The sequence below is a fragment of the Corapipo altera genome, unplaced genomic scaffold, assembly GCF_003945725.1.
Source record: "Corapipo altera isolate COAL_440 unplaced genomic scaffold, ASM394572v1 67, whole genome shotgun sequence".
Taxonomy (NCBI): Eukaryota; Metazoa; Chordata; class Aves; order Passeriformes; family Pipridae; genus Corapipo; species Corapipo altera.
This window is the reverse complement of record NW_020884906.1, coordinates 6,842,699-6,855,784: the sequence shown is the minus strand read 5'-3', so window position 1 is coordinate 6,855,784 and position 13,086 is coordinate 6,842,699. Positions and strand designations below refer to the sequence as shown.

Genomic DNA, 13,086 nt, shown 5'->3' with positions numbered 1-13,086 from the left:
CCGCAGCCCCGGAGCGGTGCGGCGGCGGCGGCGGGACCCATGGCCCTGCCGGCGGAGGCGGCCCGGCTGGACGGGGGCTGGCAGGAGGTGAGCGAGCCCCGCCGGCACCGGGACCTTTCCGTGCCCCTCCCTTCTCCTCCATCCCCTCCTGTTCCATCCCCAGCCCGCCGGCACCGGCAGCGCTGCCGCTCCTCTCCGGGACCCCCCCGGTCCCGGTCCGTGCTGCCCGCTCCTCTCTGGGATCCCCCGGTCAGGGTCAGCGGGCCATGCTGCTCCTCCCCGGCACCTCGCGGTCCCCGTCCCGGTCCGTGTGCCCGCTCCTGTTCGGGATCCCCCAGTCCCCGCTCCGTGGCCGCCACCTGAGCCCCGTCCTGTCCTTTCCTCAGGTCTACTCGGCGCTCCAGTGGATCCAGTTCACCATGGCCATGCTCAGGTACGACGGGCTGCACGGAGTTACTATCGCAAAGGCGATTTTCTCCAGAAAAAAAAAAAAAAAAAAAAAAAAAAAAAAAGAGAACTCGCGTACCCCGGCGAGGCAGACGCGCTCCTGTTCCAACCCGTGCTTTGTTTTCTCAGCGTTGTAGGTTCCAGCTCGATTATTGCCTACGCCGTCTTCCAAAACGCAGTGAGGTCCCCCGAGGTAAGGGCTGTGCCTCCTTCTCCCTCCCTCAGCCGAGGTGTCGGTCCTGTGCAGGTGGATCACCTTGGAGCAGCTGCAGGTCTCGGGGTTATGTGGTTAAACCTTGTTTAACAGCTGGGAGGCAAAGGGCTTGACAAGATTTTGGTTCTTTGTCTGTGATAGGAGTTGAAGGGGCTGACATTGAACTGTACCTGTGCAGGGAGAAGCAGGTTCCTCAGCCCCGTGCTTTCTGCTACTCCAGTTGTTCCTGGGAGCAGGGATTTGTTAATGTGCCCTCCTCAGTGGGACAAAACTTCTGGAGTGCTGCGGAGCTGTGCACAAAGCTGCTGAAGTGCAAATTGGAGATGTGCCTGTGGAAATGCTTTTACAGGTCTTTGGGTATCTCTGAGGAGATTTCCAGGCAGGTGCACTGCTAAAACTGATACAACTCAAAGATGCAGCTGATACAACTCAAAGTTCAGACAAAAAGGGGCTGAAAAGCAGTTTGTTGTGCTGGACTCTGCAGTGGGGCTTTGGAAGGGTCACCCCTGCCATGAACATTCCTAATGCTGAAGCTGTGGGACTCAGGTGCACACATCCCTTGGGGTGGGACAGCCTGCACGTGTGCTGCAGGTGGGACAGGAATGCAGTGCCTGGCACATGCTAAGGGCATGCAGGAACCCCCTGGGGCTGAGATATATTTGGCATACCAAGCAGGTATCTGGCACATGCACAATAACCACAGACATCTGTCTCATCCTGCCAGGCTTGGGTATCCACACACAGTCCCTTTGTGTGTCCCAGACTTCCCAGAGGTAGTGAGCAGAGCTAATCCCTGGGGTTTGGAAGCTGGGGTTTGGATTTGCAGGCAACAGGTTACTGTAAGAGCAGAAGGACAGTGGAGCTGCCAGCACCTGTATCTGTCCTTCCCTCATCTTCACTGTTCTTTGTACATCGTGGGTTTGATCTGCAGCCCAGAGAACAGGATTTCCAGGGAATGCAGGGAGTTATCCCTGCAGAAGGGATGCAGGCAAGCTGACAGCTTGCTGGATGAAGTAGAGTGGGGGGGAGAACATGAGTCCAAGTTTGTAGGGCAAATCTGCCCCCATTATAACACACAAGAGTCTTTCCTCCTGGAAATGCTCTGCCCAGCACATCCAGAAGGAGCTTTGGAGATGTCCATGCATTTGCAGGGAGAAATGAAGGCTGGGACTTCGCCTTAGTGCTGGGATGGAAAACCTGCCTGAGCTTGTGCTGCTAAAGGTGCACATCAGAGGCTCCTTCTATCACATCTGCACCAGGAGAGCTCCATATGTGGTTCTCTCCTGGGGTCCTCCACTCTGGAATGATGCAGAGCTGGATTTGGCAGGTGTCCTGGTGTGACTCAGCAGCCTCTTCCCGTTACTTCCATGGCCAGAAGTCTGGTCACTCAGGAGCCCTTCTGCTTGCTCTCTCTTAATCATATGATGTGGCTGTGGCTTGGGAGCTGCTCGTGAGCCACACATGGCTCCAGGTCACAGATGGGCCTTTCCTGCTCCAGTGAGTCCAGATGTTTCTGCTCAGATTATTGCTTCAAATCCGGGTGGGAGGGGTGGGTGCCAGCTGGAGGGACTGCTCTGCACAGCCTTCCAGGCTCCTCTGCTGCTGCCAGGGGAGATCTGCTGCTGGGGTTTCAAAAGCGACACAATCTTCAGTAACTTCCCCATTGCCTTGTCCTCATGTTTCTGGTCTGCAGTGGAAGTTTGTAAACAAAGGGGCTGGAAGAGATCCATATCAAAGCTTGCCACAAACATATTCCCTGAGTCATGAGGACCCACAGCAAAATGTTTAAAAATAAACAGCTCTTGAGCCTGGGAGGAGAACGATGTTAGAAACACTTCCCCTCCTGCCCCCAGAAATCAAATATTGCATTCTTGAAGCCTTTCTGTCTTCATGGGGTCAATAAAACTCTTCAGCCTGAGCTAAATCATTCAGAAGAAAGCTCAGATCAACGGGTTGAAGGAAGAAATGTCAGCTCACCATGTGCCTGGGTGATGGCCACAGAGCCACATCACCGTGGGTGCTCCAGCCTGGCATCTGGAGCTGCCAGGATGGAAATCGTTACGTCTTTCCAGTCCCTTCCTCTATTTTATAAATACCATTTGGTATTTGCTTTCCCCTTTTGCAAGTCAGAACCAAACTGGCTTCGCTTATCACTGTCACCTACTTCTTTATTCAGGTCTGGGCCAAAACTCCTCGACCAGCCAGTGGTTCCTCCCTCCAAGGGCACTTGTTGCTGGGGAAAGGGGTCACCTGTTCGATTGCAAAAGTTGCTTCTTTGCTTATTTTAGAGCTGTTTGGTTTAACCTACCCTGCTCACAAACTGGGTGGTGTCCCCAGCCTGTCGTGCCAGGGCTTCAGTTGTGCACCAGCAATGAAAAGCCTGGTTAAAAAAGGCATATAAATGAAATTATATAAATACTAACTCTAGATATTTGTGCCATTATGCCTCAAAGGTAAATCTGGCTCAATCAGATCTACCTTACATCTTATCAGTCTTACTAATCTCCTTCTGATTGCTCATGGGAACAAGTACAACCCAGCATGATGGGTGGCAAATATTTACTTCCAGGACAATATTGAGGCAAATTCCATCAGAAGCTCAATTCCATGAAAAAAAAAAAATAAAAACCAAAACCCCTTGAAATGTTTCCATGCTGTCTTTAACAGTATAATTTTCTGTAGGGAAAGAAAACCACCATCGTTTTCTCTCCAGGATGCTGAAAATGAGGTACCAAAGGCTACAATTAAAAATGTAGATAATCAGGCTGCTTTTCCAGAGTGTCTGCTCTCCCACTAACGACAAAAATGTTGGCCAGAATTTTGCACAAATGTTTTCCTACAGTGTTTACAGTCCTGGCCAGTGCTTGCAAACTGGAAATGGGCTGGAAACTGCTGTTAAAGGAGACATGACTCTGTTCCAGCAGACTAATGGCTCTCAGTGGAAGTTAATCTGGCGTGTGACATAGACCCAGCCTTAGTCACCAGCTGAAAGGACATGGAACACAGGGGAAAAATACCTGTTTAAAGTTATTTCGTATCTGAAGAAGGGTTTGTGTTTGCCAAAAGTTTAATTTCTCTCTGAGTTGATTTAAAACATAATATGTCTTCTCCCTGCCAGCCTGTCCCATCCTGCAGAATTGTGAAATTATGGATATTTGAGTTATTTCCTGTAAGTTTTGATGCTGCTTTTGGATCCCAGTGGCAGAAAGGGTGGTTAGAGCAGGGGAGGTGCACTGGAACAGCTCCTGAGAGCACGAATTTCTGTGGATTTTGTCTGCAAGGAGAGTTCACCAGCAGAGCAGGGGGATAACACTGTTCAGATAACACCTGATAACCTGATGTATCGATGTCCATGTTTGGTTGATTAGTCTGAGCACAATTAATCTTTCTACTAGGACTTGGTACAGTCATTTTAAAGGACTGAAAACAAGGGTGATATTTAGGAGTAACAGCTGAATTATTTCCATCTGATAACTTTTCTTTAAACTCCCTTGACTGTGAAAGTAGAGAGAGACTTTTTTACTTGAAGCTTTCAAGGTTTGCTGCAGTTAAATTGACTCTCAGAAATCTTGTCATTGTGCTTCCCTGAGGGTAAAATCATCCCTCTACAAAGGGCTACTCATACCCCACTTATCCTTAATTAAGGCTTTTAAAATAATTTTGCAGTGGGACACTGGCCTCCTGCTGACACTCATCCCTGCAGAAAAGGCTTTGGAAGGCTTTATTTAATGTCTGTGTGTCTGACACAGGGTAAAGCTGCAGCTGTGGGTGGGTGTGGGAGTGTTGTGGTGCCTCTCACACCTGGTGAGCCTTTTCACTTTCCCCCAGGTGCGTCCACTTTTCTACCTGAGCCTCTCTGACCTGTTTTTGGGAATGTGCTGGCTGGCTGGGGCTCTGCTCTACAGCTCACCCACCTCCCAGCAGGACCTCATCTGCTACAACCTGCAAGCAACAGGACAGGTAAGTGTCCCTAATCCTAACCCTGTGGCATCACATTCCTGCTGGAACAGTAATTTGCCACAATTAACCCTTCTGGTGATCACTGTGACCGTGGGGGCTGTTTATAGACAGGTTTTGGCAGAGGCTCCCTGTGTGAACTTGACTTATTGATGTCTTGCCTTTGTGTGGAAAAGAGAGATAATGACATTTGGGTTTAGGATCCTCTGGTGTGGGAGAGGCCACGAGGAAGGCAAAGACATCATGGGATTTTGTGGTTGCTTGTGTAAAGTGAGTGGATGGGGCTTGATCTCTTTCCTGTTGGATCCCTGCCCAGAGGATCTCTGTGCCTCTCAAAGAGCAGATTTTTTTTTCCTCTTCGTGCTTCCTCTAGCCTGGGCAGGAGCAGACACATTCTGGGACTCACTTGAGCTCACATTTACAGCATACTCATATAAACATCCCTGCTCTTGGTTGCTCTTCCCAAGGGTGCTCAGGGGCTGCTCCGTCAGCACAGGCTCAGCCCCAGTGATTCAGCTGCTTTCCAGCTGATTCCCTGTGCTGGAGACTAATTGGAGCAGAGGCAGTGGACTCCATTTTCCTGATAGTTTGCTTTTGTCTCACCTGGTTCCCTTTTTGGAATTAGGCTTTGGAAATCACTGCTCCAAAAAAAATTGTACAGGATCAGAACTCTGCCGAGCCCGGGCCAGGACGGCGGTTCACAAGTGATGATCCGTGGGATTGACAGTTTCCTTTTAAAGGACATGGCTGGGAAGAGCAAGGGGCTTTGGGGAGCCTTGCTGTGTGTTGTGTGGGCTCGGGAATCTCCCTGGGAGTGTGGTGGGAACTAAATATCCTCACTGAGCAGCAGCATCAGAAGTCAGAGGGGATCTCCGGGTGCCTCAGAGAGGGCAGGGAAGTAGCTACATGTGTGGAATGGAGTTGTTCCTGCTCTTGTGTGTCTGGGGATGGGTTCCTGCAGCCCGGGGGTGTTTCAGCAGCTGTTTTTGTGGGTTCAAGTGTGTTCCTGAGGCTGTCGAGAGCAGCTGTTCCACTCCAGGCTCATCTCTGCTCTCTCCAGCTCTGCTGTGGAGGCTCCACAATGTGTTCCTGTTGAGAGATGAAACAGTGGGATGTGGGTAACTTGGCCTCTTGGGAATAATGCAGAACAGCATCAAAGGTTTTCAAGATGATGGTACAGGGGAAAATGAGGAGAGCTTGGGAAAGGCTTTCCAGAGCTGAAAGGTGGAAGGAGCAGGTGGAACTGAAGGTGTTCCTGAGCTGTTTCCCTTGCCTGGGGACAATCCTTGATGAAGTGTGATTTTTTTTATGGCCTGGAGACAGCAGGTTGCACTGCTGGAGGAAAAATAGGTTGGATATAGACAATATGGCATCATTTCTCAGCTCCCATGCACTTCTGGCTGTTTCTGCCCTCCCTTTTCCAGCCTGTGGCTGTGCTTCTCAGGGACACCAGCACAGAAGGGGGGCAAAGTGGGAGCTTTGTTTTCATGCTGGGTGAACAGAACTGGCCTTGGGTTAGTCCTTATAGGAGAGGGGACAGTCAGGGTGCTGTGGTGGGGTGTGCAGGGCCACATCCTGACCCCAGCCAGTGTCACCAGGCCCCTCTTCCACGTGCCACTCCAGTCCCCCCTGGCACAAAGACTGCCTTGGTGGCAGAGCCAGGTTGTGCCTGGCAGGAGCTGTCATTGCTGTTTGCTTTGGGAGAAATGAAAACAAATGGAGCACTTGCCATGGCAACCTGTCCACAGTGGGCACATGACTGAGCAGGACACCCCACCCCACACCCCCCTCTGCCCTTGGGGGTGTTGGGAACACCTTGTGCGTAAGAAGGAACCAGGGAGAGGTTCAACCAGCAGCTTCTGTGGAGCAGAACCCGATGGAATGAGCAAATAAATGTCTCACAGGGTGTCTCATAAACACACGTGGCTTCTCTGCACACCAGCACCTAGAAAAAGTCAGAGGTCAGAGGGTGAGGATGGGCAGGGGGGGCTCAGCAGGGTGTTTGCAGCTGGCAGCCCTTGGAGAGACTCACACCAGGGTCCCTGGGATGTCCCAAGGCATTGCCTCAGGAGCAGGACAATCTTTTGCCTTATTCAGGCTGTTTGCCCTCAATTTATCACCACGGGCTGGTGTTGCAGCGGATGGAGCTCTCCAACATCCCTAAAGGAGGAGATTGCTTTGTTTCTTGGGTTTTCCCTGTTTCAGCCCCAGAGCTTTGATTGACATTAATGTAAATACTGCTCCCTTTGCTGTCCCTTGACGTTGTTCTCTCCTCCTCCCTGCCTTGCCTCTGTGTTACAATAATAAAGTGCAGAATAAAGATTGTGGTTATAATTGCACAATTCCCCCACATTCTTCCAGTTCAATTCCAGTGGCCTAATAAAGTCCTGGCAGGCTGTGCCCATGCTGAGGAGCACAATGGGAGCCACACAAGAGGGATAATGAGGGCCCCTGGTGTCTCTGCTTTATCTCCTCGTGGGAAGTGCTGCAGGACTGTCCCGAGCCCCAAAGCTGGGGCTCAGGAAAGCAGAATTCCCTTCACTTTCTGCTGGCACCTTCCCAAGGGGCATTTGGTTCCCTCCACCAAACCAGAAGGCAGTGCTGACATTTCTTGAGCCTGAAGTGCAAGACAGCAATATTTGTGGACTGTTTTGATGACCTTCCCTGGAAGTAATTGAAAAAGGGCAGCAAACACTCATTAAAGCTCGTTTAATGAGCTGGAAAGTCACTGCAATGTTCCTGCTGCAATGTCTCAGCCCCTTGAGGCAGCCAAGAGCATTTGCCACCTCAGTGAAGGAGGCTGAGTTTGTTCAGTGACTCCTTTCCCAGACGTGGATGATTCCAGGGTGGCAAACCTGTGCTCCTTATCTTTTTGGCAAAGAAAAGAAATTCCCTTGTCCAGCCCTTCCTCTTTGCCTTTGCCACTGAAGTGTGTGTTTCCTGTAACAAACAGCACATGAGTGGACATGGTCTGATCAGGCAGCTTGGAGCAAACATGGATTTGAAAATAAATGGGATAAAGACTTGGGAGGTTTTGCAGGAAATTTTAGATATTTGGTCTTGTCTCAGGCTGTGAAAGTCTCAGTGGGAAACAGTGTGCTCTGTCTTTTCTCTCCTCTTTTTTCCCAGGGAGAGAAAAGGGATTTTTGAGATGTTAATTCAGGCAGATATTCTCTGCCCTCACTTTCCTCTTTAAATATCCCATTGTTTTGCATTTCCGTGAATTCTCAGTGTAGGGAGCTCATTATGCAAAAGTCTAAATGTCACATCTGTGTTGTTTCCTGATGGATGTAGCACAGAGAGGATCCAAGTGCCTTTGGACCTGTTGTTGCCAAAATTTGGGCTAAAAAATGAGCCAAATCACAAAGATTTGATTTTCTATGACAGCCCAGCTGTCATTAGTTCTCCTGTCCCCTGTCTGAGCCCCAAGTGAAGCTGCTTTTGTGAGGTATAAATTGGGAGCCTCTCCTCAACCTGGCTCTTCCCACCTGGATGGGAGCACAAGGGGTTGTGAAGGATCCTCACCTTTGGCAGATGTTTCTTCCTACCTCGCTCCACAGGCTTTGGATCATCAGTGAGGAACTAAATGTGCTACAGAAACTGTTATTATAGGACTGAAATGTTTGTATTTCCCAGATATTCTACGTGGCCTCTTTCCTCTACACTGTCAACTACACGTGGCACCTGTACAGGGACCTAAAGGTGAAGTACAACCAGAACCTCTTCAGGGTGCTCCCCCAGGTGAGTAGGACGGATGTGGAACAACAGTTGGGTGCCCAGGTCTGTCTGTGGGGCATGGTGGGGTGTGGGGGGCTGCACACAGAACAGTTTACTCACCAAAAGGACCTTGAAGGCCCTTCTGCCCTGTGGCTGTATGAACTGATGAGGTCAGCAGAGTTACTGCTGGGTCTGCGAGAGCCTCTCAGCACTGGGGGCTGGGGAAGCAGTTGGCAGACCAGGGGTTTGCAGCAGCTGAATGACTGGTTTGGTGCTGTCACCAAACTGGTGACTGCCCTCTGCCAGGACACAGCAGAGGGACAGGAGAGCAGGGGGTACCTGGACAGCCTGGAACTGAGAACTGACAATTTCTGTCCTCCTCAGGTGTCACACTCAGTAAGGGTTTGAGATAGAAGGTGTGAAGGGAACTAGTGCTAACAGGACCTGCTGGCTTGGGGAGCAGGGACCAGTCCTTACTTCATCATCCCTGGCCTTTCCAAAAGCCCTTTGGGGCACCAGTGTAATCACTGGGAACTGAGGAACAAGGACACAGCACTCAGGAAAACACTCCCTGGACTGCAGGCTGAGCAAACACTTCACACACCTCATGACCAAAATCCTCCCTGCAGTTGTTTCCCACCTCACTCCTGGCTAAACAGGGAGGCACCGTGACTGCTGTGTGGCTCTCTGTGTATTCCTGCAAGGTGGAATATTCCTGATGCAGCTCATCCCATCAAACTGCCCCAGACAGCCTTTTCTTCCCCAAACATTTGCTTTGTATTCCAGATATTCCATCTGTCAGTTCAGGAGCAGCAGGCTGGGCAGATCACTCTAAATTTAAAGGGTTTTTATCCATAGGGTTTGGATCCACTTACAGGACTGGATTCCTTCTTGTTGGGCTCCCACATGTGCCATAATTCCCCACCCTTCAGTGTCCCACAGTGCACTGATGCTGCTGGGTGGGTCCCACTGCCAAAGCACGTTTCCTGGTGAGCAGATACCAGGACACTCCAAACTGCCTGGATTTCTTCACCAGAACATGAAGTTTCTGAGGAACAGGGACAAGTGAAGTGAATAAACAGTACAAAAAATAAGCAAGGCCCACCAGAGACCTCATCAAGTCTCTGCTCCTTGTCCAGGTCCAAGTTCCCTTCTCTGATCCTCCTCCTGAAGCAGAACAGGACAGTCAGCGAGGGTTGATTCCATTCCAAATCAGCACAGGCTGAACTTGGCCATGTTGACTCAGTGCAAATTAGAACCAAACATTTGTCCTGGGGATTAATCAGCTTTTGAAGGACCCTCAGCTGCTGAAATGCTCCCTGGGAACTGGTTCCTGTGGACCAGGGGACTGTACAGGAATGATGATTTAACTAAACTTGTTGGATTTTGCAGGCTGTAGATTATGCAAGTTGTGTCGGCCGAATAGCAACGATCTCATCGAGGTAAGATTTGGTTCTCCCTGGCAGGATGATGTGGTTTTGGTAAGGTTTAGTTCTCCCTGGCAGGATGATGTGGTTTTGGTAAGGTTTAGTTCTCCTTCTCCCTGGCAGGATGATGTGGGTTTGGTAAGGTTTAGTTCTCCCTGGCAGGATGATGTGGGTTTGGCAAACTGCAGCGTGCTGATCTCTGCTTCCTACTTGTTTTGAAGCAAGATTTCCTAAAGCCCGTAAAGCTCATCATTAACAGCAGTGTGACCTCACAAACACAGAGTAAGAGGGTTTTTTTAACCAAGTTAATCATAACTTTATTAACTAGATGTGGTTTTCCAGAAGGTGCTCCCTTCACCAATGATTAGCCCTCACGAATGAAAGCACCGACGTTGGTAAAGCTGATAAAATACTTTTCCAGAGCAATGTCAACAAAACCAATTTTAATTCCTCTGTAGTGACAGGAGAAAAACCAAGTGGTGTTTGCTGGGGGTGGAATGGAGCAGTGCAATAACCAGTGACTGTTCTGTTGTCCTGTCTCCTCTCAGCCTCATCCCTTTCCTCCTCATGGTGCCGGTGTTTTGCCTGGGCAACAGCAGTAATTGCTACCAGAACTTCAGCCAGAAGCACGGGTGAGCCTCAGCCCCTCTGACACACCCCCAGGGCTGCTGGGGCAGGGCAGGAGCTCAGGCTGTCCCCTTTGTCCCACAGCTGTCTCCTGATGCACACGGAGATCGCCGTGACCACCAACGAGCCGCAGACCCTGAGTGGCTCCGTCTGCCGCGCGATGCATTTCTACGGCATCGGGGTCTTCCTCATCTCCTTCCTCATCAGCTTCGTGGCCATTCTGGTAAGAAACATGGGCCTTTGCATCTCTGCATCTTTGCTTGGATGGCACCAGAGGCCAGGCTGTCATGTGGAATGGTTTGGGTTGGAAGGGACCTTAAATCTCACCCAGTCCCACCCCCTGCCATGGGCAGGGACACCTTCCACTAGACCAGGTTGCTCCAAGCCCTGTCCAACCTGGCCTTGGACACTTCCATCACTTCTACCACCTCTCTGGGCAACCTGTCCCAGGGTCTCAGCACCCTTTCTCCCCAACATCCCATCTAAGCCTCCTCTCTTTCAATTTGAAGCCATTCCCCCTTGTCCTTCCACTACAAGCTCTTGTAAATATGGCAGAGGAGTAACTATGTGGTGCTGCTTCCCTTTTGGAAGGGGTGGTAGGGGAGGGAAAATAGCACTGTGCCACCACATAAATCCATCTAGAGTCCTGTGTTCTGTCAGCCCATCCCCAAAAGGATTTAGCAGGTAGAGAAGGCTCTGCTTGGCAGCAGAGTTCACCTACTGCATAGTCAGCAGGAGGTGATTAATGTTTGGACTCAATGATCTTGAAGGTCTTTCCTTTTCGATTTTATGATTCTAAGGGTCTAAATCAATTCAGTCTTCAGTTTAGAAAAGGTCACAACATCTCTCCCAGGATTTCCCCCACTGTTGTGGGAAAAGACTGGATGGACTGAAGTGGGACCTGTCCTGGGTAAACCCAGCAGTTCCCAGCCCAAACAATATCATCTGCCTGTTCCCTTTCAGGTGATCCTCAGCCAGGCCCGAGGTCTGTACAAGAGGTTTGTGAACTCCACAGGGTTCCTGGGGGACCAGCAGTGGGCCATGATTAAGATGGTGGAACAACGAGTGGTCTTTTACCCCGTTGTGTTCTTCTGCTGCTGGGCCCCAGGTGAGCAGAGAGCTGAGTTCCTCCCACAGTGCTCCCCTGTGGAACTCCAGAGAGGTGGGGTTAAAGCAACACCCTCTTGTCCTTCCCTTTTCACAGCTGTCCTCCTTGGAATGCTGAAGTTGACTGTTTCAACAACCAGCAAGATCTACATGGCCCTGCTGATCCTGCAGGTAAATCTCTGCCCCTGCTGCCTCCTGGGCTTTGCCTTCTCACCCTGAGCCTCCTAATCCTGAGTCTGGTCCCAGCTGGATGCAGCTGGACAAGGATCACTCTGTGTGAGCCTGAGTCTGGTTTGTGCTTTTGGCTGGCAAAGATCTCTGTTGAGTGATTTATGTGAAAAGGTCTCAGTGACCAAAATCCAGCACCATGAGGACACGGTTTAGTGGTGAACATGGTGGTGGTGCTGGGGTGATGTTTGGACTTGGTGATCTTAAAGGCCTTTTCCAACCTCAGCAATTCTGTGGTCATGGAAATTGTAGCCAATAGGACCAGAGAGGATCCCCAGAAATCAGTTTGGTTTTTTTCCCCTCTGTCTCTGTGTTTTCCCTGTGTCCCTAAGTCTCCAAAAGTGATTCCTTCATAACACTTGTCCAGCTGCTTCTTGTGGCTGAGACAGAATTTAGAAATTGTGTTATATTATATAATTATTTAAAATATCTTATATATAATATATTAAAATATATTTCTAGAAAATACATTTCCATGGGTTTATATATAATTAGATATTTATTACCTATTTGTTTAAAGTATCATGAGATTGCTCTATCACACATGGGGTACGGGTGAATAATGCTGAATCCAGAATTCCATGCTGGAAGTGGGAGGTTTTCCAGGCTGGCAGGGAGCTCAGAGCACTGTGCAGTGCTGGATTCCAGGAGCCCTGATCCCCCCTGTGCTCTGTCCCAGGCTCTCACAGCAGCTTCCCAGGGGCTCCTGAACTGCCTGGTGTATGGATGGACCCAGCACGTGTTCCTGTCCCTCAAACGCGGCGCCCGCCGGGACGTGGACACCCAGACCCCCCTCCTGCGCTCCCAGAAGAAGTTCTACTCCAGCACAGCCCCCACCAGCCCCCCAGACACTGAGGGCTCCACGTCCACGCTGCTCTGAAGTGTCCTGCCAACACCTCCTCGTGTTTTAGGAATGTCATCCAGACCCGGGATGGGGCTGTCGGCTCCAAACTGTCCCAGCCGTGGGGAGGGAGGAGCCTGAGCGGGTCTGTCAGAGACACTCAGTGGAGATAGTTATTTATTTTACAGGTCATGTGGACTCTAAATGGATTCTTTCAACATGGTAAATCTCTAGTCCAGACTTTCTGCTTCTGGAAATATCCCTAGAAATGCAGCAGATGGTGTGTAACAGCTCAGAGGTCTCATCCAGCTCCAGCAGAGGATGTTTTACTTCTCCAAGTATTTGTTTTATTTCTTGAAGTATTTGCCATTGCAAAATAACAGTAAAGCAAAGTGAATATTTTTTATATCTCCGACTTTGAATTCACTATAACCATGAGAACATGCACCATACTAAGAGTCAACTGCAGGGAATGAAGAATTGCAAAGCAGGATAAAAAACATCAGTGCTCACTTCCATGC

The 13,086-nt window shown here is 50.0% G+C and overlaps 1 protein-coding gene across 1 annotated transcript; it reads left to right on the top strand.

The window, feature by feature from the left end:
• The first annotated feature begins 30 nt into the window (after positions 1–30).
• Positions 31–12,967, top strand: TMEM116 (transmembrane protein 116). Its single transcript, XM_027652096.1, has 11 exons — positions 31–87; positions 387–433; positions 577–640; positions 4,490–4,621; positions 8,255–8,359; positions 9,728–9,777; positions 10,311–10,394; positions 10,474–10,612; positions 11,353–11,497; positions 11,594–11,667; positions 12,404–12,967. Exons 1-11 carry the CDS (start codon positions 40–42, stop codon positions 12,602–12,604), a joined length of 1,089 nt encoding a protein of 362 aa, XP_027507897.1. The 5' UTR covers positions 31–39; the 3' UTR covers positions 12,605–12,967.
• The last annotated feature ends 119 nt before the right edge of the window (positions 12,968–13,086 follow it).

What these genes read in the sequence shown, in the direction of transcription:
- TMEM116 (XM_027652096.1), top strand. Translation starts at nt 40, where the DNA reads ATGGCCCTGCCGGCGGAGGCGGCCCGGCTGGACGGGGGCTGGCAGGAG. An exon ending in ACCTGCAAGCAACAGGACAG is followed by an intron (nt 4,622 to 8,254) that starts GTAAGTGTCCCT and finishes TGTATTTCCCAG; the next exon opens with ATATTCTACGTGGCCTCTTT. An exon ending in TGGCCCTGCTGATCCTGCAG is followed by an intron (nt 11,668 to 12,403) that starts GTAAATCTCTGC and finishes GCTCTGTCCCAG; the next exon opens with GCTCTCACAGCAGCTTCCCA.